Source organism: Apus apus, chromosome 10 (assembly GCF_020740795.1).
Source record: "Apus apus isolate bApuApu2 chromosome 10, bApuApu2.pri.cur, whole genome shotgun sequence".
Classification (NCBI taxonomy): Eukaryota; Metazoa; Chordata; class Aves; order Apodiformes; family Apodidae; genus Apus; species Apus apus.
Window position 1 is genome coordinate 5,877,811 of NC_067291.1, and position 27,934 is coordinate 5,905,744.

Genomic DNA, 27,934 nt, shown 5'->3' on the forward strand with positions numbered 1-27,934 from the left:
AGAGACACATTCTGCTGTCTGTCAGCCTTGGTTGCCTGGTTGATCTTAGCCCTGGCATGAGTAGAAATGGTTGCCACTTGGAATGTGTTTGGTGGTCCATTGAAATAAGCTTGCTCTTACTCTGCACACTGCCACACAGTCTCCATCAAAGCTTGCTGCACTATGCTTGCTGCACTATGCACTATGCACTATGGTTGGGTGTGTTAGAAGCAAGGAACAAGCAGTTCCCAAGAAATACTCTTTTTCTCAGGCCATGGCTGAGGTTAATTAGTGCATGTATTTGCCAAATTTGCACTGCCTGATTATTGTGTGTTGTGTGAATGAGCGTCATTCTCCAAGAGTGCCAGACCAGCTGAAAAAATGTCAGGCTTTCTTCCATTCTCTTGCTATTTCTTGCAGCTATGATTTCTCAGAGCAGTGTTGCCTGATGTCATGAACAGAGTGGAGGATGTTGGCTGGAGCATTCTGTTCCACACCCCTCCTGTCCCTTGCCCAAATAATTCTGTTAAAATCACTCCTACTCCAAAGTTTTCTGGAATGTGTTCTCTTTGTGGTTGGTTTTCTGACTCTTTAGTTGATAGAAGTTTAAAGAAGATACAAAGACTATACTAACAGCATAAAGAGGTCATTTGCTTTACAGAGTAAAAGATCTGTCCTAACAGATTCTCCAAGTGGAAGCAGAGTATTGCATTTTTAATTTAAAATAGTTCTCCCAGTTATGTAACATACATCCCCCATTGTCATTGTTAATAACATGATTTTCTCTTTAGTAGCCAGATTGAGGCAAAAACGTTCTCTCTCGTCTTGATCAAGTACGACACACCCGCCTTGCACTGAAGAAATAACCTGTTTCCTTGATGAGGGTGGAGCTTAGCTTGGATTAAATATTAAGCAGATGACTAGTATTGTCAAGCTGTGCAGATGTTATTTGCTGAGTTGGGAAAGCAGCTCTGATGCTGGATTTTTTATGTTTGCACATAGTGCATATTTAATCCTATCAACAGTATTTATGATTCAGCGACTTTCTTTTCTTATTTTCCTTTCCATTGACCAAGACTCCTAGGTTTAGGTCAAACTCTTTTTTTTTTTTTTTTTTCCCTTTGTCAGTCATCCCTCCTATCAGCTCATAGGTAATTACTCAGGGGTAAAAAGAGCTTACCAGGATCAGCTTGTCTGAGATCTGCTCACTGCATGACTTTCTCTGCCAGTGCATAAGATGCAGTGTCCAATTTTCATCTCCAACAGTTATCATGAGATAAATGTGTTCATCTGGTGAGGCGGTTCTGTAATGAGAAATTTTTGTTAGCCCTGCTGTCTGAAAGAATCATTTTCTCACAATGAATTTTGAATTTTACTGCACTTCGCAGGCTCAGCTCTCCTACTGCTTTGCATGCCTGCTGGTAATGTTTGCCATGTACATCTATTTACTAGAAGGTGGATGAAGATTGAAGGGCTCCATTTCAGATTACTTTGAGAGATCCGACGTGTCTGACCTTTCTAGACTGTTTTCAATCTAATTTCTTTAATAATGGTTTGTTTGTTTGTTTCTCAGTTGAGTTCTGTGAGGTTTCAGATACACCAGCAATTGAAATTCTCTTTCAAGAGGATGACCAAGGTGACATGTCAGTAGTGTGAAATATTTCTGGATTTTCAGCTCCAGATGGAAAAGATAGTTCAAATTCCCTACCAATTTTTAAGTCAATACTGAGGTAGTAAGATGCATAAAACCTGGTCTGGGTATGGATTTCCTCATTACTGTTGACTCTTCCTGAACTCCTTACCTGTACTGAAGGCAAAGATGCTGTATGTTTTCATTTATTTTCAAAATGAAGTCATTGCCCTCGTTGATGGAAAAACTGTTTCTCAAACAGCAGGTTTTCTGAATATGTATTAATTCTGGCAATGTCTTCTTTTTTCATTTAGGGTAATAAATGAATCCCTTAGGGACCAGCTCTTAGTTACCATCCAGAAAACCTTCAACTACAACAGGAATCAAGCTAATCAGCTGTTTGCCATTCTTATGGAGTGCATGAAGAAAAAAGAACTTGTAAGTGTCCTAGAAGTAGTTCATAAAGGTATTTTCTGTGACCAAACTTTACAGAGTACTTTCAAGTGCCAGTCTCCTAGGGTTACAGTTTAACTTTTTCTGTCTTTCTTCCTGTCTATCAGTCTTTCTTTCTGTCTTTTCCATATAGCTGCATGAATGTACACAATCATTCGTAAATTTAGGCCAAAAAAGGAATTTTGTCTTCTGGAAAGCCTCTAAAACCAGTTTCAGAATCTTCTACTGTGCAAGTTGATAGGAGCCTTTTTTCACAGACTTCCACAAGACAGACAAGATACTGAGATAAATGCACTAAACCCAGGGTCAACTGCAGAAAGTACAGGAGAGATTTTGGTCTTCTGATATAATTACTTTTTAACAGCCATTCCAGTAAAATGGTTTATTCAGGTCTTCTTTTAAAAGAATTGAAGATCCCAGCCTTGCCAGATCCTGGTTTGTTGTAGGCCTGTTCTCTGTACTGAACCACTCAGGTTCCTGCCTATCTGCCATATCCCAGATGCAGAGAAAAGTGTCCTCAGGAAAAGAACATCTTTAACATTCACATCTGTCATCTATGAACAGTCTTTCGAAATTGTGTTCATGGTGCCTTTGCAGGCAAAATGAGTCTTCGAGTGCTTTCCTTTGACTAATTTTGTTAGTGAATAAATATGACCTCTCCCTTGAGTCCTGATATAATTCCACTTAATTCTTTCATACAAATCCTAAGCAGCTGCTTTAATAGCAGATGAACAATCTGATGGGTTTTTTGTGTTTTTTTTAATTGCAGCTGGAACTGGTATGGTTGGTATTTTTATCTTTTTTGCTAAAGTTGGATCTTTCTACTACATAGAAATAAGAGAGAACTATCAGAGCCATCTCCTCAACTTGTGTGTAGGGGAATCAGATAAACTGTGACTGAATTTAAAGATGAAATGTGGGGCAGTTTCATTCTTCAGGATGCCTAATTGTATCACTAAGGAATTTACACCTAGAACAGGAGCAGCTATAAAAAACCTATTTGAATGACAGCTTAAACTTTTATCACAAGGCTAAAAGGGAATTTTTCTGAGTTCTTAGAAAAATGATGTTTCAGCTGCCAAGGACGTGCCCACTTACGTATCTATACATTTCAAGATAACAACTAAATAGTTAAATGCCAACAAGTAGTTTCCCACCTCCCATATAGTATCATAGAATACTTGTTCCTCCATTCTCTCCAATGCTTTTCTCTCCAAGGTCAATTACATCTGATGCTGAATTTCCTGTAGTAGTGAGAGGGATTTCTGCAAGAAGAGAAGGCCCTCTTTGGTTTTATCTCTGCTTCTTGATTTTTTTTTATCACATTTTGACTCCACATAGTTCTTGGGTTCAGAAAAACTAGATTATGCAATTTTTAATTATTTTTAGCAACAGAAATTTAAATACCTTTGCCAGAACTAAATTCTCTAAGGATTAATTCTGCTGCAGATGCCACTGGGAACATGATATGACAAATGCTGTATTTTTAGTAATGCAGCTCTATGCTGCAATCAAATAGACATGCATCTGTGCTTTTTTCTTATGCATTTAGGAGTATTGCTAGCATGCCCAGCTGTTCATATGAAATCTTACTAAGGGCTCTAAATGTGAAGTCTTTAGATTGTCTGGTTAATATAAATGTACTGTTGATATATTTACCTTTGGATAGTGCCAAGATCAGTTCCATACATATGCCTGCATGGGAAGTCAATTTGATAATAAGCATGACTGTGATAAGCTGACTGTAAGAGTCTCAGCCTTCCTACAAGAATTGATGGGAGAATTGATGAGCCCACAGCTGCTGTAGTCAAACTGCTTTGAATGTAAAACATGCACCCAAGCAGGCTAGATTTACTCAGCAAAATTCAGACCCTCTGTGCATCTTAAGCATCTTATGGTTTCCATTTTGTGTGCTTTCTTGATAATTATTAAAATTTTCCCTTTTATTTCTTCTCTTTCCTAATATCATGTTACCTTTGTGTTCATGCAAAATCTTTTCTAACTGTTGAGAAAATTGCTATTCCCAGTACTTAATGCTATGATTTGCTGTAAGGAGTTGCTTTTGGAAATGTGTTAATTTCTGTCTGCATTCAGTATTAATTATAATAGAATATTAGGTTATTCTGCTTTTGAATTATTTATCTTTTTATATGTAGTTCAGTGGCTAAGCTTTATACAAATTACTGGTTTTAAAATCTGTTAACTGTAGTGGACTCAACTAAGCAAATGCAACTAGAAAGAATTACTTTCCTTTATTTGTTGATTCTGCTGTTTTCATTATCAAGACGTAGAATATCATCCAACAAAAAATACTTGACTATTGTCAAGAAAACTAATGCTATGATAGTTATCTCAGGTAATGAGCATTTCCACTTCTGAGCTGGCATTTCCATTACTACTAGAAAGTAATGGAACTGTCAGAAAACAACCAGTTTGGCATGGCAGTTTTTGTCACCACTTTTCAAATTTCAAGAATTTCATGAAGAAATTCATCAAGTCTCATATGTTTACCAATGTGTGGATATTTTAGGATAACTTTATTGAAACAATTTAATGAAGTGCTTTTTTAAATTCCAAAGAAAAATTTAGTGGAACTGTGCTACTTGAAAAATCTCAGGTCTTAGAAAATAAGAAAGCTTCACCATTTTGCTCGTATTTCTGTCCACATCTTAAGTCTTTCTCTGTTGTGTGTTGTAATTCTGTGTGTTTGGTTTTCTGCTGTCCTTTAGATTACCGTGTTCCGTATGGGGTCTGAAGGGCAGCAGGACATTGAGATGTCTATCTTAACAGCTCTCCTCAAAGGTGGGTTTTGCAAGCAATTAAAAAGGATGCACAAATGGATCCTGAGAAGACAGTCCTGTACACTGTCTAAGGCTCACTCTTTATGTTTCATTCTTTGATTTATTTGCTTTGATTCTAAACAATTAACCTGAATGTGCTTGGCTTAAGGTTCAGATTAGTTTGAAGCATAAAATGTAGATTGAAAGTTCTGTGTGGCTTTCCTCACCTGAACGCCTGGGATGGGAATGCTGCAGCAACTATACTACTGATACTGCACCACATTTTGTTGTGGTTCTAGCACATATTTAAAAAGTTAGAAAAAAAGTGGGAAGATTAAAAGACTGTCTGGATTTTTCAAAATCTTGATTTGTGCTCCTTAAGCCTTAGGACAAAATTTAGGATCAGTTACATATGTATCTGGAATTTATGTTTGCTGAAACAACTGTTTTCTGTTTGCATGTTTGCACAGTAGTTGATAGGGGCTTAGTGTGGGATCACTGGAGTCCCAAAAGCTAAGAAATAAAGAGAGGAATTACTATAGTCTTATCTTACAGCATCAGCTAGAGGAGCTGAGAGGAGGATTCTCTTAGAGCAGTTAAATGTCTTTTCTTAGCATCAGAATATAAAGTCAGTGTGAGAGCTTTAAGGAAAAAAAGGAGAGAATCTGGTTAACCCTTTTGAAGTTAGGATTATGGGGATAAGTGGAAGATACTATAAATAGATTTGATTAATCCCCTGTTTTATGGTAGAATTCTAATGGTACTATGATATGGAGTCAGGCTTGCTGTATCCTAGTTCTTGGAGAAGTGAATTACAGAAAGATGATCAATTTTGTTTCGTCATGTGTGAAATACTAAACATCTCTGTGTTTCTCTTTAGGTACCAATGCATCTGCTCCAGACCAGCTCAGTTTGGCTTTGGCCTGGAATCGTGTAGACATTGCACGCAGCCAAATCTTTGTCTTTGGACACCACTGGCCAGTAAGAGAAAGTTCTTCTAGTCATATTATTTGTTAAAAATTTTAAATAAGTGGTGGAATATTCAAATGTTGTTTTTTGTTGGAAGGAGAAACAGTATTGAATTCAGATTTATGCCAAACTGATGTAGGATGTCTCATTAATTAAGAATGACCTAATTAAAAAAAAAAAAATTATACTGCTATTTGCAACTATTTAGCAATAATTTAAACTCTGTGAAAGAAAGATAAGCAATTTCATGACAAGCAGAAAAATAGCCTTATTTAAGATTCCTTAAATGTGGGATTTGAAAGCAAAAGCAATCTGTGGCCGTACATACAGTGGGACAACAGCAGTGGTGGTCACCCCCAGTGAACACGTGTGATGCACTTAGCATTGCCTACACTTCTGTCTGTGTCACTGACATGTGCTGCAGCTGCTTATTAAAGTATGTGTCAAGGAAATTCCCTTAGAAGGAACCTTGTTGCTCACTTCATTAGCAGCTGTGAAAATGTCTATTTGAATCAATGGAGAAAAATCCTGGAGACCAAAATAAACCATTGTAGAAAATCAGGCCTCTGGCAGGCAGAGCTGTGCCAATAGCTGAGGAGCAGATCTTCAGTAAAGCTTGAGGTCCTGAAACTGGGTTTTCATTCTTAAACTGTTAGATTTTGGTGCTGCACTAGTTGAAGTCAGTGGTGAAACACTTCAGTGCCTTTGTTCATTTGTGTAACTCGAAGGAACAGTGTTCATGTGCACTTTATACATATTGGTGAGAGTTATTTAATTTGGAAACAGTATAATTAAATATAAATAAATGTTGCTGCATATGCTGTTTCATTCCTTCGCTGATAGTCATGTGATGTTTCCAATATTCAACATTCACTAAAATGCTTATGCAGAGAGGATTTAATAATCATTAAGGTGATTAAATATTATTACTATAAAACATTTACTTGACCAGAACATCCCAATCTCTATATTAATGTGGTTAGAGTCAGAGGTACCACCCAGCAACTGAAGCCAGTTACTGCTTTGGCCTATTTCATACTCCACAAGAATCTGTTGAAACAGTATCTGCCAATTGTGGCTCACTGTCATTTCAAACTCATAAAGGTTGCTTTCAGACTAGCATCTGCTGCAAGTTGGCAGTTGCAGTTTTGTCCCGGCTTATGAATGGATCCATGGTAGTGTCAAATTATTTGCATGTGTTCCTGCTTGGCTTGAGTAAATAGGTTGGAAACGGGAAGGGTGTTGCAAAGAGTAAATGTATCTGAAGAGGTATAAACAGAAGTACTGTCTGCAGAATGTACGTGAACCAGTTAGTGGCTCTCTTTCCTCTCCTTTCTGCCTCTGCAGTATGGATGCTATTTGGCTTCATGCAACATTCTTGTTAAGCTTTTTCTGTCCAGCTCCCTATCCTGTTTGTTGCTACTTATTTTGGTGACTATTACTTCTACTGAGAGCAGAGAAACTGAAATGTCACAAAATCAAGTAGTGTCTCTTTCCAGTCTTCTCGCACTGATTTTATTTTGCAAGAGAAATCTTCCACAGTCCACCTACATACTTCACTACTGTGACTTTTGGTGTTATTGACTACATTAGACAGAACAGCTTTAAAAGAAGTGTAAAGCTCTGGCTATGCAAAAAGGTCCTTGTCCTTAAGGAAATTATCGGTTTTAGTTGACTGCATGTGAGAAGTGTTCGCTAGGGAGCAAGTTCAATAGGAGTGTATTCAATGACATAGTGACTGCACAGTCAGTCAGATTGCTAATACTTCTACTGCATTATTAAATACAGCCTATAGGAAGCCTTACAGCTCCTGGTGGTACAGCTCCTGAGAAGGAAAAGAAATCTCCAGCACCTCAGACTAAAGCAGCCAGAGGAAAAGGAAAAGGGAAGAAAAAGGGAGGAAAAGTAAAAGAAGAACCAGAAGAAGAAACAGACCCAAGAAAGCTTGAACTCCTGAACTGGGTGAGATTAAAGTATTCATATTAAAACTACTGAAGAATTCTTTCTTTTTTTTTTCTTTTTTTCTTTTTTTTGTCATCAATGGGTGGCAAAGAGAGAAGGAATATACACATTTTCATTCTATAGAATGCTCATTTGCACATTTTCACAAATCAGCAGGGATGCTGTTCAGCCTTGGAGCCAGGGATCCTTCTGTAATCCCATGTGCATCACATGCAGCCATACCACAACACTAAAAGTCAGGGTTTATTTGCTGCATCTCTGTGCCTGTCAGAAGGAAGTAAGAACACCAGTGAATGTCTTCATCTTTCCATGTACATGCAGTGAAGGCAGATTAAACTCTGTTTCTGTGTGCTTCATTTTCCAGTTGCAGTAGTTTAGATTGTTCTCATGTCAGGATTAAGGTTTATGTGTCAAGGAGATTGCTGCTCAAGGGGTTTTCCCCTCTGCTTATGTGTTCTAACCCCTTAGACCATATTAAGAGAAAATCCATTAGGCTTCCTGACCAACATTTTCCTAAGGCATAGCTAAGTTGGTGAAGGAAATTCTTCATGCCAAATGATTTGAGCCTTTCAGCATTGCATGCTGCCTTTTATCAGTGAGGCAGCAGTTTGGGTGAGTGATATATACACAAGTTATCAAGGTAAATTATATCAACCACTTCATAAACCAGTGCATCTTTCTTAAATGTTAACTTGTTCCTATCACGTTGAGCAAGTAAATCTCTTTTTCACCTAATGTGTCAAGCATGGTATGCCTAGGGTAGTTAAAAATGCTAACCAAAATTATAGAAAGCTACAACTCTACTGCTAAAAGTTTTTCACTGCTCTGCTCTTGCCCAAGACCTCATCAGAAAACTCTTTATCATCTGTATTGACTTGCACATGGGTAAGATGTCATTTCTGAATTCCTTTTCACTTACAGATTAATCAACATATTTGGGAACTTAGGAATATCATAAGTAATTAAAATGTTTGTGATGTTGGCCAACCAACTCTTCTGTGCTCATGTAGTCACACATTCTCTGTCCTGCAATTCAGGTGAATTCCCTGGAGCAGGCAATGCTGGATGCTCTGGTTCTGGATCGAGTGGACTTCGTGAAACTGCTTATTGAGAATGGAGTGAACATGCATCACTTCCTCACTATTCCTAGACTGGAAGAACTTTATAATACAGTGAGTGAGCAGAAATAATAAAATACCCTGTGGTATCTTTGCTGCTGTATTTAACAGGCATGTCCTTTTTCTTCTCCTTCTGAGATATGCTTGTTTTTCCCAAAAACTGAGCCCTGACAATACATAGATGTTGGATAGCAGTAAAAAGAGCCATTGCTACTGCATATAATGTCCTGTTCTTTCCCTACATACACACATTCCTAATTAATAAGCCTACAGTAGGTTTCAGAAGCTATCACGGTTTGTTATGTAAATATAATGATGTATTTAAAATGCATATTCAGAACACTTGAAGAACTAACGTAGATAGAAAAAATTTAACACCAGCCAGTAGTGTTCATTTACTTTTAATCTCAACTGCTTTTCATGTATGCACCGCTGCTATGAAGACAGGCTGAGGGAGTTGGGGCTGTTCAGCCTGGCGATGAGAAGGCTCCAGGGAGACCTTATAGTGTCCTTCCAGTACCTGAAGGTGGCCTACAGGAAAGCTGGGGCGGGGCTTTTCACCAGAGAGGGCAGTGATAGGACAAGGGGTAATGGTTTTAAACTGAAAGAGGGGAGATTTAGGTTAGGCATCAGGGAGAAATTCTTCACCATGAGAGTAGTGAGGTGCTGGCATAGGTTGCCTAGGGAGGTTGTTGATGCCCTCTCCCTGGAGGTGTTTTAAGGCCAGGCTGGATGAGGTTTTGTGCAGCCTGGTGTAGTGTGGGGTGTTCCTGCTCACAGCAGGGAGGTTGGAACCTGATCATCTTTAAGGTCCCTTCCAGCCTTAACCATTCTACAATTGTGTATTATTGAAATAAACCTGTAAATGTGGCAAAGTATTTACACGGCAGCTTTTATTCTCCATACATTGCATAAGTCAGTGTAATTTTTCCTTGTGGCCCAGCCAAGCAAAATGTTTTTTCCAAAGCCATAGAACATCACACTTTTTAATTCAAATTCTCCCTGACTCAACCCATAGCAAATTCATCAGGAAGATAACTATTTCTAGACTGTTTTGCTTCCAGTTGTTTCAGTGGCAGGTAGCCTAGGGCAGTATTCATCCAACTTATACCTTCAATCGAGTCCCCCACTCCCTTTGTGGCTCCTGCAGCAAGTACAAGTTCAGGCAATACCACAAACTGCTGTGACTTGAATCACCACATCAAGGATTACAAGAAAGCTCTAGATAGAAATGTGTTTGTCATTGTAGCCAAGTTCCTTCTTGGTTGCCTAAAGTTCTGTTTACAGTGCCAGATCATTAATTATATTTGAGTTTGCAAAAAGATATGAAGAATTGAAGCTTTAATGGACCATGAATGATTTTTGTTTCAGAGACTGGGTCCACCAAATACACTGCATTTGCTAGTCAGAGATGTGAAAAAGGTAAGCTTAACTAACAGCAGCATTACATTAACCCTGGGAGTCAACAGTAAAGGCAAGCATAGCATGGAGGAAAGCAGACATTTGAAATTAGATGGTCGCTGTTAGGAAAGTAAAATTAACATCTTGTGACAAACAACAATGTCAGTGTAAATTGCATATGCCTATTACTGCACTGCTAGTAATTTAAAAACTAAGGAAAATTAATCTCCTAGTAGTGTAAAATATCATTTGAAATTTAGGTTGATACTGTTTCTTCTCTAGAAGAAGCTCTCAATGCAGCAATACAAAGGGTAAATGGAAGGAAAAGCCTGCTAGGTTAACTGGAAGCCCTACTCGTGAGCACAGAATTTGTTCCCTTTTGTTTGTTTCCTTGTGCTTTTCAGTTACTTTTCTCCCAAGCAATCCTACTTTAACTTGGAGAAAATCTGTTCTGTTTCTCAGTGCCACTAGTCCCAAATTTGTTAGTCATTTGTTTCCATTACACGTAAATCCATTCATTATATGTGAATAGGGTCATTGTAAGATTTGTTGTAATATTTGATCTCTTTGAGGTTCTGGAGCTTAATATTCAGTAAAATTCAGCTACACTAAGTAGCGTGTATTCCTTTTTTTGCAAGGAAAACTCCCCCATTAATTCCCAGGCGGTTTAGATGTGGGAATTACACAGTGCTCTGTTAATGTATAATTCATATTGGTCTGCTTTGCAGTTTAACAGTTTTCTCATAGTTTGTCTTTCTGAGTGTTACTAATGTTCTTCCTCATGCCTCTTTCTGCCTGTCTCTCCCCCTTTTCATCACATTTTCATGGCTCACTCATCCAGCGACAATCGCGGGGATTCGGTTGGGTTAACATGGAGGTGATTGTGTTCGCTTAGGATAATAGTTGTTTGATCATAGCTACTGCTCAGTGGTGCTGTAGAATCAGTTCTTGTTGTAGGATGTAGCTTGAACAGTGCAGCCCAGTTTTCACCTCATGCTTCTAGCAGAGTCTGTACCAATATCCAGTTTTTAAGTGCAATGGTGAAAATTATAATAGTCTTCCTTTTTCTCTAATTCTGAGCTGCAATGTATCTAAATTGTGTTTTGCATTGTACTCTTTACTCTGTAGATAATATTATGATTAAATATTATAAAGTGTGCTTAATATTCACCATGAAATTGTCATGCTTTTATACTGGTTTAATGATAATGACAAAGTTACTTAATTTCATCAATACAACCCTTGCAAAAAACACAGGCTTGTATGGACACTGACAAATACTGTACAAGTAGATCCAATGAAAATTTGTGAGCTATAAATACTGCCAACAACAAAACAAAAAAAATCTGGCCCCAAAACATTTTCATTGCACGAATCAGTTATCATCGATGTCATACAAATACTCAGAGACTGAAGCTAGTGACTTTAAATAATACCCATGTGCCAATTTAAACACGGCATGATATGTCTAGCCAGGCAATTCAATGTATGTTTTCTTATCACAAGTCCTTATTTTGGTTTTCATTTGGTTTGTTTGTGTTTGTTGGGGTTTTTTTGTAGGGGAATCTTCCACCAGATTATCATATCAGCCTAATAGATATTGGTCTTGTACTTGAATATCTCATGGGTGGAGCTTATCGCTGCAACTATACTCGAAAAAGTTTTCGGACTCTCTATAATAATTTATTTGGACCAAAGAGGGTAAGAATGATTAATTCTGGATGTGGCTATCATGCTAATGGCAAAACATAAGTAATACTCTGTTCCTTTGTCTTTGTGAAAAACTACATATTAAATTCTAAAGAAGTGCTGCAAGACTGAAATTGAAACTGATTGTGAACTTACATAAGTAACCTGTAAAACATCTATGTTAAAGGGTGGGAAGACCCAAAATGTGGTAAATACATTGATCTGGAGGTGTATTTCCTCCTATTTCAGTTGTTTACAATCCAGGCATTTCTTACTGTGCTATGTGCTTAATCCTACTTGAGGCTGTAGCTTGGCCTTTTAGCTCTCCTATAAACTGCAGGAGAGGCCTAGACAGGCCTATAGATAAAGTAATTATAATGAAGAGTAGTCTTACCTGGGGTAAGGCAAAGAGTTTAATCTGAATACAGAAGAGCTATGAACCTGTTACAGTAAGTCCTGTGAAGAACTGCTCTGAGCATAAACCTTATCCTTTGTGAAATACTGCATTCTCAGTATAGCATTTCATAGTCTTGTACCAATCCTGAGAATACCAAGCTTGGATCTTGCTTTGTTAAAAAGTCTGTTCTAAGCAAATAGAATAATTTTCTTCATTAACTTATTTGTTTGGTTCAGCTTTGAAGATCCAGTGAAGCTTCCTAGCCTAATTACAGAAAGCCCCACAGTAGGAAACAGCTAGGAAATTAGCCCCACAAATGGTCAAGTCACTCAAAGTCCGAGTGTTGTATACCCAATATATAGTACATATATAGTGTACTACTATCTGATGGAACCAACAAATAAACCTTTTACATAAAATGTAAACCAAAGATCTTGCAATAAAACAGAGGTATATTTTTAATGGGAAATGGTGAGAGGTATGAAAATCTATTACATTTTTTACTGTTTTCTTTTGGTATCCTTACCCTGTGTGTGCTTGGAAGCACTATGTTTTTCAGGCTGTTGTGACTACGTGGTGATTTTAATTCCCAAAGCAGTGTATTATTGAACCTTTACTCTAACTCTTCCATCTGAGTGAAAATATTTCACTTTGCTAGATGGAAAATATTTTCTAATCCACTGCCTTCCTGCAAATACAGTTAAGAGGGAGGTTAATTAATTGTGCCATTTTTGGTATAATTATTTAGAATAGCAAGCTTAGTCATAAATACTGTAGATTTGTAAATGAAAATGCATTTTACCTTGGTATTGTTTGGTCTTTGAATTTTCCCTCCTAACTAACCAATTGTCTTTTCTATTTTTAATATTCAGCCAAAAGCTCTTAAACTACTAGGGATGGAGGTAAGTTGGATTTATTATAAAATACTGTTTTTATCAGAATATTTCGTGGTACAGTTCTTTGTTAGCTTTTTCACTGTTACTATGGATTAAAGTAAATTTCAACTAGACAAGATCTTCCATTTTGCAAACAGCCTATTAAATACTTCTGAATATTTTTTTACGGGTAGGATCTTGAGAGCTGCTTAAAGCTTTGCTCCGTAATCTTCAGGCAGTTTGGAGCACTATTATGTAATAATACATGCCATGTTGGAACTTACTGTGGATTTCATCATTCAGATGTGAACATCAGTGATACTGAAAAGGGAACGTGATCCAGCAATGCTACTTATGGTCAAATCCTCTTTAACTGTGAAGTAACAATTTATGCACAAATGTGATTTTGTCACTGAGAGAACATGTGGTCTGACATGTTAAATGCTGTCCCCCACTCCTCCACTATAAAGCATCCTTGCTACTGTGATTGTATTGCCATGCTTTGTAAATGATGAAAATATCCAGAATTTTGGGTCCAACTCCTGCCTCAATTACTTGTGTTGCTGCAGAAATTTTGAATGGATCAGAATCAGGTCTGGGATGATGCCTAAAAACCCTCTCTCTTTTGAAGGCAATCACTTTTGGTTTTGACTAATAAAGACCAGGAAAGCTTTTACACAGAGAGGCAAGGTACATTTCTTTATGAAGGATGCTCTTCTTCATGCCATGAAAGTATTTGAACACAGTATAGGTGTTACATTTGATGTCAGCTATACCCAGACACAAAAGCCTCCATTTCACTACACAGATAAGCAGCTTTCTACTCTACAGAGAAAGTCCAGTGTTTAATCTCTCCGATCAGCTTTCTAATTGCTCACATTCAAAAGCTCAGCCTCTCACAGGTGTAGCCCTTTTTAGTTGGTGTTGACCACATGTAGGTTGCTTAGTGCAACTGCAAAATCACATTTTTATTTTGCTGTTTCTTTCAGTGAGAGGTATTTTATTTGGCATGAACTAAAGTGTTCTCTCCACTTGACAGTGGGTGTAGCCCACTCTTTTCTTCCAAGAGAAAGAACAAGTGAAAAGAAATGCTTAGATTTCTTTTGCTGAAGTGGTCAATAAATTGATGCAACTCAAGTGTTTGGGTTTTTTTCATTTCCAGTGTTAAAAGCTCTAAAACAGGAAGTTCAGACTCCTTAGCACTTTGTCTTTCTTACCCAGGGGTTGGTTTTTGATTTTCCTCATGTGAGGAGGACCTAATTTTTGGTACTCAATTTGAGATATGATGTTCTGTGCTTCAGAGATGTTCAGCATTTTCTTCACGTACATACAATTAATGGCCCCTGACTTTTCCATAAGAGACAGAGGTTACCACTTGTAGTTCTTAAAACTGCTGGATTAAAAATGCTTACCTAGTTGTGTGTACCTGGTGTGTGAGGCTGAACCCTGAATTTGGACTTGAGTTCATATTTTGTTAAAAACCAGTGTATTATGCTGTTCTTGTTGAACAGGAACTAATTTTATCGCATGTTAATTGCTTTTACTTGCAATTCACTTCTGAGATGGGAATCACAGTCTGCAACAATGATGAACTCGGTTTACCCCTGTATATGCAATGTCAGTCATACGTTATTTAAACTCTGATTTTCCCAATCATGGCTTTTCTTCCTTCAGGATCCTGCTTCATTGTCAGTACTTCCCTTCAGTTACTTCCATGTTGGTTCCTGTAGTAATGGCCTATCCTCTCTATCCCTTTAAGAAATGGGATAGTTATACCTTCCGTTTGCACTGCACACATAAGAGGAGATTGCTTATTCCAAGGTGAAGACTTGCTTCAGTATCTTGCTGTTCGTGCAGACACTATCTTGCCTGTCTTTTCCATTTGCATGTTACCACTCTCTCCATGCTTGTCAGTCTGAAAACTGCACACATAACAAATCAGAAATTGCAGTGGAACCCATTAATAGTGAATTCAGGTTTGTTAAAGCTCCATTGACATCGCAGTGGAATTCATTAACAATTAATTCCTTGCAAATCAGCTTGTGCAATTACACATGCGGTAGAGATCTACTTACAGTGCAGTGTAAAGTGATGCCTTCAGTACAATAGGGTTCTACTGTACTTAACTAAGAATAGTGACTTGTAATTACTTATGCAAGGAGCAGTTCTCTGAATAAAATATTGAGCTGTGTGCACCAGCTCAGTGCATGCTCTGTCACATGTTCTTCATAGTTTCATTGCTATTGGCTTTCATTGTAGCAAACAGCAAAACCAAATTAAAACTAACTATTAATACTTACTCTCAATACGTGTTCTCTGCATGGTGCTGCTGTCAGGTTAACTGTTAAAAATTGATGGGAACATATTTTTCTTCTTTTCTTCCCAGGATGATGAACCTCCCACCAAAGGGAAAAAGAAGAAGAAGAAAAAGGAGGAAGAGATTGATATTGATGTGGATGACCCAGAAGTCAGTCGGTTTCAGTATCCCTTTCATGAACTGATGGTTTGGGCTGTGCTGATGAAACGGCAGAAGATGGCCCTCTTCCTTTGGCAGCGAGGGGAGGAAACCATGGCCAAGGCACTTGTGGCTTGTAAACTATACAAGTCTATGGCCCATGAGTCTTCGGAGAGCGAGCTGGTGGACGACATCTCTCAGGATCTTGACAACAACTCAAAGTTAGTAGATGCAGAGTGGAGCGTGTATCTATTTGATACAGGGGGTTGTCTGACCCACTGCGAAGTCTTACTTTTAATAAAGTACAATTGATCTCTAGACTGTAGGTTCACAGAGTGCCATTTGGAGCCTATTTATCAACAGTAAACAAGCCAAAATGTGGTCTCAGAATCTAAAGGCAACACAAGCAAGAAGATGCATTTTTTCTGACAGAACACATTCTTTCTTCAGCTTCTTTATCTGTAAAATTAGCTGCTTTTAAATTAGAAAGTTATTTTCAGGATTTACTGATATAAATTAAGAGGTATCTGATGCTATATCTAAACTTAAGATGTTATCAGTCTAAGCTAATTCTCTGTGGTCACTAAAAATTTGTTTGGAACTTCTGTAGACTGTCCCAGTTGTTCTTGTCACTGTACAAGAATGAGTAAAAACATGACCCCCTGTGAACAGAATTAAGACCTGAAATGCAAGCAAACGTTGGTTTCTAAATCAAACTTCACTGGACTTACCTTGCATTTTCTAGAGATTTTGGCCAGCTGGCTGTTGAACTCTTGGATCAGTCCTATAAACATGATGAGCAGGTAGCCATGAAACTACTGACCTATGAACTGAAAAACTGGAGTAATTCTACCTGCCTGAAATTGGCTGTGGCAGCTAAACACAGGGACTTCATTGCTCACACGTGCAGCCAGATGCTCTTAACAGACATGTGGATGGGGCGACTGCGCATGAGGAAGAACCCAGGCCTCAAGGTATTTCTGTTCTGCAGTTGTTTTCAAAAGCAACATGCCTGTAACACTACATTATACATAGTGTATGCATAGAACAAATTGGCTTACTAATTATAGGTGTTTTAACAACATGCTTGTTTTAAAGCTTTTGTTTGTTTCCAAATTCAGAATGTCTAAGGAACATTACCCTCTGACATAGTAAAATAGAGATCCATAAAAGACTTAGCATGATGGGAATCTGAGAACAAAGTTGTGGCTTTCAATAAATGAAGAGATCTGTTCATTGAAAACATACACTTTTGATTAAAAATTAGTTGGGTACAAGCAAAAAGATCTCCATTAGGGGTCCACACAATGGGAATTGAGAGAAAATGAATCAGACATGGACACATGCTTCTTAGATTGCTAGACATTGTACCAGAAGACACAGAGTCAAGACTCAGTGTTGAAAACAGTGTAAGTTGTGCAATTGTAGTGTGTGAAAATATGTGGGGTTTATTTCCCTCTTCTGTGATGTGATGATACAGTCTGTCTTACAGATTTTTTTATTTCCTAATTGTTGAATTTACAAAAAAAACAAGTAATGTGAGGAGGTTAGTGCAAAAGACAAACATGAGAAAGCCAATGTTAAGGAAGCAGAGCAGTGTGTGTTTTCATGGGTAATACAGTCCTTTCTTTGTTATATCAGCAGTTGCTGTCACCCATATGGAGGCCCATTGTGATGGTGTCACCTTCAGTCTTACTTCCTTATTCCCTTAAATCCCCCATTACTGACAAAGTGCCAGGCTTATTTTCCCAGGTCATACTTCCAAGCTTGCTGACAGACACTTTTCACTCTCTGTCATTCTCAATTTATTTCCACTTTCCTTTGTCTGCCTCTTAAACCTGTTTAAAATCTTCAGGCAAATGTCCTGCCTTTCAAATTGCATCTTGGGGCTTTCTAAATGTTTATCCATTTCCTTTTTTGTCTCCAAAGGGTTAATACACCTGCTAATGTTCTAGTTTCATTACCTGTGTTCTTTTCTTTGCTCCTGTTCTGTATTTCAGCAACTCATGCTGGTCTTTCTGTATCTCAGCAATCTTTTCTAGTAAAAGAACTCTCCTGCTGCCATCTGCAAAGCTTCTTTTATCTTTCACAAGTTATTTTCACTCTTAAAACTAATTATAGTAGTAAAAAGTATAAAGTGACTATAAGCTCCTTTAACAAACCTGAAGCCCTCTACCAACCACCACTATGTCCATTCCATGGAATTTCTCTGCACAACTTTAATTCTGGAGCACAAATTCTTAATTGCAATGTATTCATGGAGATGTGAAGCCTTCCAGGTGCCATCTTTTCATACAGGACCTTATTGCCAGTGCTTCAAAAGTGCCACTTACTTATTTTTGTAATTTGAGAATAGCAGAGTATTTTGAATACTATACAAAATAAAATGTTTGTGTGATTTGCCTTGATATCAAATCTATTAATATAAACAAATATTACCATCTGAGCTGAATTCTCTTTTGTTGTACAGGTTATAATGGGGATTCTCTTCCCTCCCACCATCCTTTTCCTAGAGTATCGGAGTTACGATGATTATTCTTACCAGACGTCAAAAGAAAATGAAGAAGGCAAAGAAAAGGAGGAGGAAAATGTGGTCAGTACTGGAGATTAATAGGAAGTTCTTATATCTCAAGAGTGCTGTTTTCTAACTTCTCTGATTAGGCTATAACTCACTCAGGTTTAAATCTCTGTAGGATAAAAACCAGGGAATGTGTAGCCTGGATTCTTGGGGCATGTAAATTATCTGTGTAGTTGCACAGATTTACATAATTTGTATCTTTTTATTTTTAAAAAGAGATCTGTTGCTCAGAGGAAGCGCTCTGTAGTTAACAGTTGGCTGGGGCTATATTTTTACTGCTGTATATTGATGAGAACTGGCAATTTTGGTCTTCCAGGATGCAAATGCAGATACAGGCTCTCGAAAAGGAGATGAAGAGAATGGAAAGAAAAAACAAAAGAGCCTTCCAATTGGAACAAAGATCTATGAATTCTATAATGCACCTATTGTCAAATTTTGGTTCTACACAGTAAGTCATGACAATTAAACTTATAGTGATTGTTTTTCTCACAGCTGTGAAATTTAAAGGATTCCAGTGTAAAAATAATAACCAAGTAATAAATAGTGCTGACTTTCATGGAATCTGATGAGTAGAGCACTCCCTTTTTTCAGAGAAAAATGCATAGATGATGAAACAGAATGAAAAGTTGATGCTCATGCTGTCAGCTTCTAAAGCTTCTGCACACTTTGAAGGAGGCCTTGTTGGGGTAATCATCAGTGCAAGCCCCACAAGGCAGTTCCCAGTTCAAGAGAGACAAGGAGCAGAGTCCATTGGAGGGCAACGAAGATGACCGGGAGACTGGAGCATCTCTCTTACGAGGAAACACTGAGAGAGCTGGGACTGTTTAGCCTGGACAAGAAAAGGCTGAGGGGAGACCTTATTAATGCCTATAAGTATCTAAAGGGTGTGTGCAAGGAGAATGGATTCAGTAGTTCCCAGTGACAGGACAAGGGGCAACAGGCACAACCTGGTACATACGAAGTTCCATTTAAGTATAAGGAAAAACTTATTTACAGTGAGAAACAGAAGGATGCATCAAGATGTCAAAGAAGAAACACCAAACACTTGCTCCTGAGACTAGAGGCTACTTAAAGTAACCAAATATCTGCAAACCTCCTGTTCATGCAGATGAGCTAAAGTAACAAGTATAGGAAGAGGTAAGAACTAGTATATGAAGTCTGTATGCTTCTGGCTTCACATAAAGTGTATATTCTGTATACGTGGTGTCAACCACATTATTACAGGGTGGAGAAAAGGAAGTGCTAGTGTGGCTCTTTATTTCCCCTTCCTCTCCATGGAGGTGCTGCTCACAGCCTTTTTTTGTTTTTTTTCTGCAAAGTCATTGAATCCATTTTGGTTTCATAACTCTGGACTTCTGAGACCTCTGAAGTCTTTCTTTTAGCTGGTCTCCAAAGACTGCTGTGAAGCATGGCATCACCAGTTTGACATTTACACCAGTATTTCTAGACAACTGAGCTCTATTGACTTAAACTACTAGTCCAGAACTTCCCAATGGAAATTAGTGGAGACTGATTTTTGTGTGTTTGCAAGTGATCTCAAGTGATGGACTATGGCCTGTGAAGGATCCTGGGATTCATAACTCAAAGTCCATAAAGGATTTGCTTTTGTTTTTCTTTTTAGATATCATACCTCTGTTATTTGATGCTATTTAATTATATCATCTTGGTGCGGATGGAACGGTGGCCGTCAATCCAGGAATGGATTGTCATCTCCTACATTGTGACATTAGCTTTAGAGAAAGTAAGAGAGGTAAAGTCTGATCATACCACCATCTCATGATCATTAAAATGAAGCGCACTCTTAGAGGTAACAATGGAGAGAGATAATAATAATTAAAAATAATTAAATTAATAATAAGAGACTTGTGCAAAGGGTTGAGAAGCTATACATGAAAAAGATTCTCATATCCACAGAGTCTCAAAATGCTCATTGTTGGAGAGAGTTGCATTTGTTACCCATCCTCATACATCAAAAACTTCTCTTATTGGGCAAAAAGGTCAGGCAAAAATGTCCTGCTGTTTTAAATTGAAAGAAGGTAGATTTCCATTGGATATAAGGACTACTGTTTATATGATGAGGGTGGTGAGACACTGGCACAGGTTGCCTAGAGTTGTGGATGCCCCATCCCTCTAAGTATTCAAGGTTAGATTCACCAGGGCTTTGAGCAACCTGATCTAGTGAAAGACATGTTGGCCCATGACAGGGGAGTTGGACTAGATGATCTTTATGAGTGCCTTCCAACACAAACCTTTCTGTGTTTCTATGAAAAGAAAATATTGCTGCTTGAGACAAATTTTTCTGGCAGTGGAGGAGGTCTCAGACACCTAATGATTGTATCAAGATTGGGTCTGTTTTTCATGACCATTATTTAAAAAATGTAACTAAGGAGTTTTTCTTAATGATTTATTTGTTCTTTTTTGGGGTTTGTTTGTTTGTTTGTTTGTTTATTGGTTTGGTGTTTTTCTTTCAGATTCTGATGTCAGAGCCTGGCAAGCTGAGCCAAAAAGTGAAAGTTTGGCTCCAAGAGTACTGGAATATTACTGACCTGGTGGCTATTTCAGTATTTTTGATAGGAGCAATTCTTCGCCTTCAGAACCAGCCTTACATGGGTTATGGAAGAGTGATTTACTGCGTAGATATCATCTTCTGGTACATTAGAGTACTAGATATCTTTGGTGTGAACAAATACCTGGGACCTTACGTCATGATGATTGGAAAGATGGTTAGTGCCTAAATTGCTGTACAATATGTATTTTGGAACTTCATGGGAAACTAAATTAAAGTTCTGATTTTTAAAAGAGGTTTTCCGTCTGAGTAGGACTGAAAAATTGCCATGTACATTTCACACAGATACGAGATTCAACACTCTTGCTAATAACTGCTTGATTTGAGAGGGAATCTTTTTTTTTCCAGCCTGTGGAAACTTGTTAACTTGTTTTGCCTCCCAAAGTGGTATCAGTGATGGATCATCCACAAAACCATCAGTTTGTGCACAGGAGATGATACAGCAACGATTATAGAATTTCATTGCAACCACAGAAGAGGCCTTTGCTGAAAGCATAGTGCACTTGATGCAAATGAGAACAGGGATAGCAAAGATTTTAGCATTTAAATCTTTTTAAACATAAATCTAGTATTTCTTTAAATTACTGTTTTTACTGCATTTTTATGTATGCTTAATTTATGAGCCATAGTTAAGGAATAATATCAAGGAAATTATCCAGGGGCATGTGTTTGTTCTCGTGGTACTTTCTGGTGTATTTTAATGCATGCTGACAAACAGACCTACTGGTGCTTACTGTACTACCTGGTGATGATAAGAGCCTCTGTATGGTCTCTCTGTGCAGATGATTGACATGCTTTACTTTGTGGTCATCATGCTTGTGGTTCTGATGAGTTTTGGAGTAGCTCGCCAGGCTATCCTGCACCCAGATGAGGAGCCTTCTTGGAGACTGGCTCGCAACATCTTCTATATGCCCTACTGGATGATCTATGGAGAGGTGTTCGCAGACCAGATAGACCGTAAGAGTAGAATTCATAGTAAGAGTCTGTTTCCTGTTTCTGAGGCAGATGATCAGATCCAAATTAATTACTGTTTTTAATTTGGAAGTAGTGTTTTGTCTTTATGATTGTGTTGTTGTTTTCTTGTGATGGACTCCAGAGACTGGGCAATTTTCATTTCCTCACCTGCATGTCCTGTCTCTCAGCTTATATTGAAATTCAGTTGAGAGTGATATAGTCTGGAATACTCTCCTGTCCAAGAGTATAACAGTAATAAGTGCTCTGTTTACTTGCAGGGATGAGCAGAGATCATTCTGAAACATTCTTTAGAACCAATGTTTTACTAATAGTCAGTTCCAACAGAAGAAGGAAAACATAAGTACCTTGCACAGGAGATAAAAGTACATATATCCTTCACAGCCCAGGCTATGAGCTGGTACATTTTTACTTCCATTGATGCATCTATCTACTTTCCAGAAATGCTTCCATTTCATGAGTCATCCTGTGGAAAAACAAAATTTAAAATTAAAAATGAAAACTCTGCTTGATTACCTTTGAGTGTGGAAGTAGCCTTCCTTACATAAAAGCTGCATGGTTCTAAAAAATTACTGTCGGTATTTTAGAGGAGATGGGAACTGTCATGTTTCTGCTAATTTTGAGTTAATATTTGAAATTTGTATGGACAGTGAAACATGCAACTGGCCTCCTCTAGTGTGTATCAGATAGTCTGCACTTTATCTGAAATAATACAAGCTGTTATTTCAGCATGGTGTATATGTTATTTCAACCATTTGCATATATTGAAAGGTAGTAGAGTTGAAGGCTGAAGAAGCTGTGAGGTCTAAGTTCAGTCAAACACTATAATGATCATGAGAAACCTTTAGACAAAATTTAATTGAAGTATACTTTAATTGTTTAGAAAGGAATGAAATGTCATTAGTCTGTTTCTGAGCAGTGCACACTGTTGCAAAGATCATATCATCTTTGTTTTCTTTACGACTGCTTGTCTCATTAATGTAACTTATGATCCAGTAAATTGCTCCTGCCAGATAAAACGTCAGGCCAGTCAGTTATTATGTAATATTACAATTTCAGTGCAGGGGTGAGCCAGGATATGCTCAGGATCTCCCAGACTTCTCTCATACTTTCAGTCCTTTCTCAGTTATACATTCAGCATCCTTTGAATTAGAAATTTTTCTTCAGAATTGTGAAATACTTTGGGGAAAAAAGTTTGGGCTTTCCCGTTACACAAGTTCAGTCCAGCTGCTTGCTCCACTAACCTTCCCAGGTTGGAAGCTTTGCTGTGTCAGTAGCTCAAACAGAACTAACTTGAAAATGTGTAGCTTTGTTGTTGTTTTAATATTGAAACAAAAATGGCTGTGCAAGGAGTTCTCCTGGTATAACTAGACTGCATTACAGTTACTCTGTAAATTTCTTACATCTAGAAGTATATGGACTGACTTCTGAAGATCATTTTGCTTTCAATAAGAAATTTTCACTGATCTTTCCATGGTTCTCTATAAACACACCACAAAAGCAACCTCAGAAGTCACTGGGGAATGATTGCTATGGGCCATCTAACCTGACTCTGTGTTACATGCTTATGGGTAGTTTTGCCAACGTCCAAGAGTGTAAACAATTTATGGAAAAAGTATTCCAAGTATTCCATCAAATCTTCCATCTGAAGAAGGCATTTGGAATTTTGTCAGTAGCATCACTGATGACAGATGAAGATCACAAACCACAGAATTGCTGGGTTTGGAAAGCACCTTTGGGCATCATCTAGTCAAACTCCCCTGCTCAGTGCAGGGCAAAAGAGAGCAGGTTGCTCAGGGACTCTCCAGTCAGGTTTTCAATATCTTGAAGGATTAAGACGTGTAACCTCTGTGGACAACCTCATTTCAGTGGAATTTCCCATATTTCTATCCTTGCTCACTGCCTCTTGTCTATTCACTGGGTACCACTGAGAGGAGTCTAACTCTGTCTTTCCTCTCACCCACCATCAGGTATTTATAACATTGGTAAGATCTCCCCTGAACCTTCTCTTCTCCAGGCTCAATTATCCCAGCTTCCTCAGCCTTGCCTCATTTGTCAGATGCCCCAGTCACCTTAATAATATTTGTGGCCCTGTACTGGAGTCTTTCCAGTATGTTCGTGTCTGATTTCTATAGGGGAGCCCAGAACTAGACACACAAGTCCAGATGTGGTTTCACCAGAGCTGAGTAGAGGTGAATAGTTACCTCTCTTAACTTGAAGGTAACACTTTTACTAATGCAACCTAATATGCTCTTATTTGGTTCACTCTCTTTAGAAAATGTCCATGACCAAGAAATTAGTGGCACCTAATACTCAACAGCAACAACAGAGAAGCCTGGCTAAGTTTCTTTCAATAGTGTGATTTTTTTTCTTACAGTCACTGTTGAGGTGTTGGAAAGCAAGTATCCAGACTGGTAGTCAAAGTGGGCTTTATTGATATTGTATGCTGTAGTAACATCAGTATCATAACTATTAATGGAAACATAGCTATTCAACAGGAACAGCTGGCAGGCTCAAAGCTCTTGGAAGAAAAAAAAAAAAAAAAAAAAGAGGAAATGTGGAAATGTTTCCATAATAGCCAGAAGAATGATTTTGTGTGATAAGTTTGAGTTGTTTTGTGTTCATGGTGACCCGCAGTTTTGTTTACTTGCCTGAAATAGCATTTATATTTAAATGATCATCCGCCAGAAACATTTTGTGATTTATAATTATAATGAATTCACTGCCATATATAATACTTGGGGGAAACAACATGAAAAGGAAATTGCAGAATGCATTTTTAACTAAGACATTGTTTCTAAGGATATCTCTAATCTCTATTCTGACATTTGAGTTGCTTATCTTTTCTTGGTGGCAAAACTGTATTTTCAGTCATCTTTTTTGTTTAGTTGGTTGTTGTTTTTTTCCTATATTATTTTATCGTTTTCTTTCTTTCTCTCCCTGCTTCCTTCTCTGTATCATTCCTTTGGAACACTGTTCAGTCTATGCCATGGAAATTAATCGTAAGTCTTTCTGGAGAGCTCATTACCTCATTTAGCTAAATATGTTAATTCATCTTTTTCTTCACTAGAAAATGACATTTTAATTATAGGGCTCATCCGATATTCAGGTCTGAATCTTGTTTTCCTACTGTAATGGTTTAATTTGGTACTGCATTTAAAAGACAGAACAAACTTGCTGCATTTACCCACCTCCAAGACAGCTCTTACCCCAAGACAACCTGTGTATTCTTAGGATTACTTCAGGCAATTATTTTATATTAGTTTGATCGAGGCTACCAATTTTTGTCTCATTCTTATTGGTCTATTTTGCTGTTACTATATCACTTTCTTTTTAGATTTTTATCTCTTTGGTTTAAAATTTTGTCTAAAATTTAGAATTATTCTGAAAAATAAAGGAAACAGAAACTGGCCTGAAAGTGACAGCAGGGCCACCTGCTGGTAACATTAAGAGCCCCAGAGGCAAAAAGTATCAATCTAGGGTCCGTCTAGGGAGTCCAATCAGTGAGCAAAAGGAGATAGGACTAGAGGCAGAAGAGTCCATGCAGGGGTTCAAGGTCCATCCAGGAGGCAGGGCTGGGACCTGCACACATAGCTCAGGCAGGGACAGGAGTGCATGGGTAGTGTAGCTGTAGTCCCTGGGTGAAGCTGGTCACAAATCATTAAGGCCTTTTTACTACATTCAGGGCCTGATAAAGGTTTAATTGATGCTCAGCAATCTGTGACCACTAAGTAAATCCTTTTGTATCTTTGGCAAGATATGGACACAAGTTTTGTTGGAGAATTTACTGTAATTCCACTATTAATAAGTACATATGCACATTAACATCTTGTCTGAGACTATTACTGTGAGAAAAAGAAAATCCTTGCAAATCTGAAGAGAAAGCCACACTGAACAGTGAACTTGGAGCTGCCTCTCTGTTCACTATGCTGGGAAATTATTTTTGTATGCTGTAGTTAGAAGCAGAATTTGAGTAGAAATTATACATACTTGCTGCTGGAAGTAAACTGGCAAAAAATGTTTAGCTTTGCAAATTTCTTGCATGTGTCATCATTAAATGTGAATAGTGTTTTTATGCATCAGGCCATTTGTGAAAAAAACTTTTCCTGTTTTTTCTCCAGCTCCTTGTGGGGACAATCTTTATGATGATGATGGTAAACGCCTCCCTCCATGTATACCAGGGGCCTGGCTCACTCCTGCTATTATGGCTTGTTACCTTTTGGTAGCAAATATCCTGTTGGTAAACCTGCTGATTGCTGTCTTCAAGTATGTGCTCAAATGCCAGTCACATAGTTAGGGGGAAGGGGACCAGACTTACAATGGTAGCTATTATTGGGTGAAGAGACCAAGGAATCAGCAGTTTGAAAGTAGTCCATGCTTTTAACTCCTGCCATACCCACATGGTTGCAAGGGGATGAGGTCTATCTGGGGAATTCCTGCTATGCAGGAGACACAGAATGAAGAGATGGTCATTTATCATTGGTAAACAATCTCATGTATACTTAGCCAAAAGGAAAACAAAAGCTGTGTGTACTCAAGAATTCTCTGTTTTCAAAGAGATGTTTTCATGAACGTGGATATTCTGAAGTCCAGAAAGTTAGAAAAGAAGTGGACAGAAAATATAAAAAAATGCCAATCTCAGCATCATCACAGAAGTGGTGTGAGCTGTCTGAGCTATGCTCAGACTTATGCTTGAAATTAGCTTGAAGTAGATTGAAAAGCTTAATCTAAGACAGAACATCAAGTCTGCTTTCTGTTAGTTGGTATTTCATAACCTTGATTACTGCTATGTCGGGATTTAATACTACTGCTTATACACTTTCATATCCTTTGGATTACAAAATAAACATAATACACCTTATTTTGTCATAAAAATTATGAGGCCTTGGCTTCCAAGAACAAATTCCTTTGCAAGAATAGCAGCATGTTTTCAAGTTAGAAGTTTGAGTGAAAAAAGTTTTAATTTAGGACATCTTGTGAAAACTTGAAAAAATCTTTTATGTAGGTCAAGCTGATTGGCATATTAAAGGCAAACTATGTGAAGCTTCTGGGTTTAGCATACAAAATACCTTTAATGGAGTTTATTCTTTGCGTAATATCAAATACTGGCATGTGTTAAAAGAAAAACTTTATAACCAAGCCCCAAAATACCAACTATGTGATTCATAAATTGTGTGAATTTCTTTTCACTCACACCTAAAGGACTATACGGTAGGAGCAAATAGACTTAAGAGGAGGACTGTTATGGGTGGTACAGAAGGGTTGCAGAGCACCTTGTGCTCTGCTGCCCTCAAAGGGAATACTAAAATAGTGTTAATTATCAGTTCAGCAAGTTCAGCAGCATCAACAAATAGTTGAACCAAGCAAGTCATGTAGCTTCATGTTGTTATTTAGGTGTTACTTTTTTCAACATAGTACTTGCTCAATGATAAGTAAACTTAGGGGCCTAATAGAAACTGTATCTATGTTCCCTTTCAGCAACACCTTCTTTGAGGTAAAATCAATATCCAACCAAGTCTGGAAGTTCCAGCGGTACCAGCTGATCATGACATTCCATGACAGACCTGTCCTCCCACCACCAATGATTATCTTCAGCCACGTGTACATTATCATGAAGCGAATCTGCTGCCGCTGCAGGAAGGGTGAAGCAGACCAGGATGAGCGTGACAGGGGACTGAGTATGCAGGAAATCTTCTCTAAATTGAGCTCTTTGCACCATATTAGTGGACAGCAGCAGCTTGTCCAATGCTGAAATGTTTTGTTCATGCTGATGGTCAAATGTATTTGCAGAAGACAGCATGGGACAAAATTTATATTGAGCTTTTGAATTCTTTGGGTTCCTGAGAACATGCAATGCTGTGATGCTAATGAGGACTTTTTTTCCCATGCTTTCTTAAAACAGTGAGGTGACATCTAATTAATCCAATTTTATGAAGTTCTAGTGAAGCCCGTATTTTGGGAAGGGAAAATAGAAAACTGAGAATAAAATGTCATCCTAGTGCCAAATCTGTGATTGTGAGCAATCTGTGTCTAAGAGTATTCCCACTTCCACTCCTCCATCTTAGAGATAGAGCTGTCATTTTCTCAGGGGAACTGTGAGGATTCTTCTA

At 38.0% G+C, this 27,934-nt stretch overlaps 1 protein-coding gene across 1 annotated transcript in view; it reads left to right on the forward strand.

Annotated features, from left to right (window-relative positions):
• TRPM1 (transient receptor potential cation channel subfamily M member 1) overlaps positions 1-27,934 on the forward strand; it is a 90,643-nt gene that overhangs the window by 56,403 nt on the left and 6,306 nt on the right. Inside the window, exons 11-28 of the mRNA XM_051628527.1 lie at positions 1,924-2,047; positions 4,792-4,864; positions 5,723-5,823; positions 7,600-7,773; positions 8,811-8,945; positions 10,263-10,313; positions 11,853-11,993; positions 13,251-13,280; positions 15,640-15,929; positions 16,454-16,682; positions 18,179-18,301; positions 18,603-18,734; positions 19,908-20,036; positions 20,758-21,009; positions 21,635-21,809; positions 24,806-24,826; positions 25,946-26,090; positions 27,303-27,502. Of these exons, the coding sequence (XP_051484487.1) occupies positions 1,924-2,047; positions 4,792-4,864; positions 5,723-5,823; positions 7,600-7,773; positions 8,811-8,945; positions 10,263-10,313; positions 11,853-11,993; positions 13,251-13,280; positions 15,640-15,929; positions 16,454-16,682; positions 18,179-18,301; positions 18,603-18,734; positions 19,908-20,036; positions 20,758-21,009; positions 21,635-21,809; positions 24,806-24,826; positions 25,946-26,090; positions 27,303-27,502 (2,525 nt within the window). The remainder of the gene's footprint in view (positions 1-1,923; positions 2,048-4,791; positions 4,865-5,722; positions 5,824-7,599; positions 7,774-8,810; positions 8,946-10,262; positions 10,314-11,852; positions 11,994-13,250; positions 13,281-15,639; positions 15,930-16,453; positions 16,683-18,178; positions 18,302-18,602; positions 18,735-19,907; positions 20,037-20,757; positions 21,010-21,634; positions 21,810-24,805; positions 24,827-25,945; positions 26,091-27,302; positions 27,503-27,934) is intronic.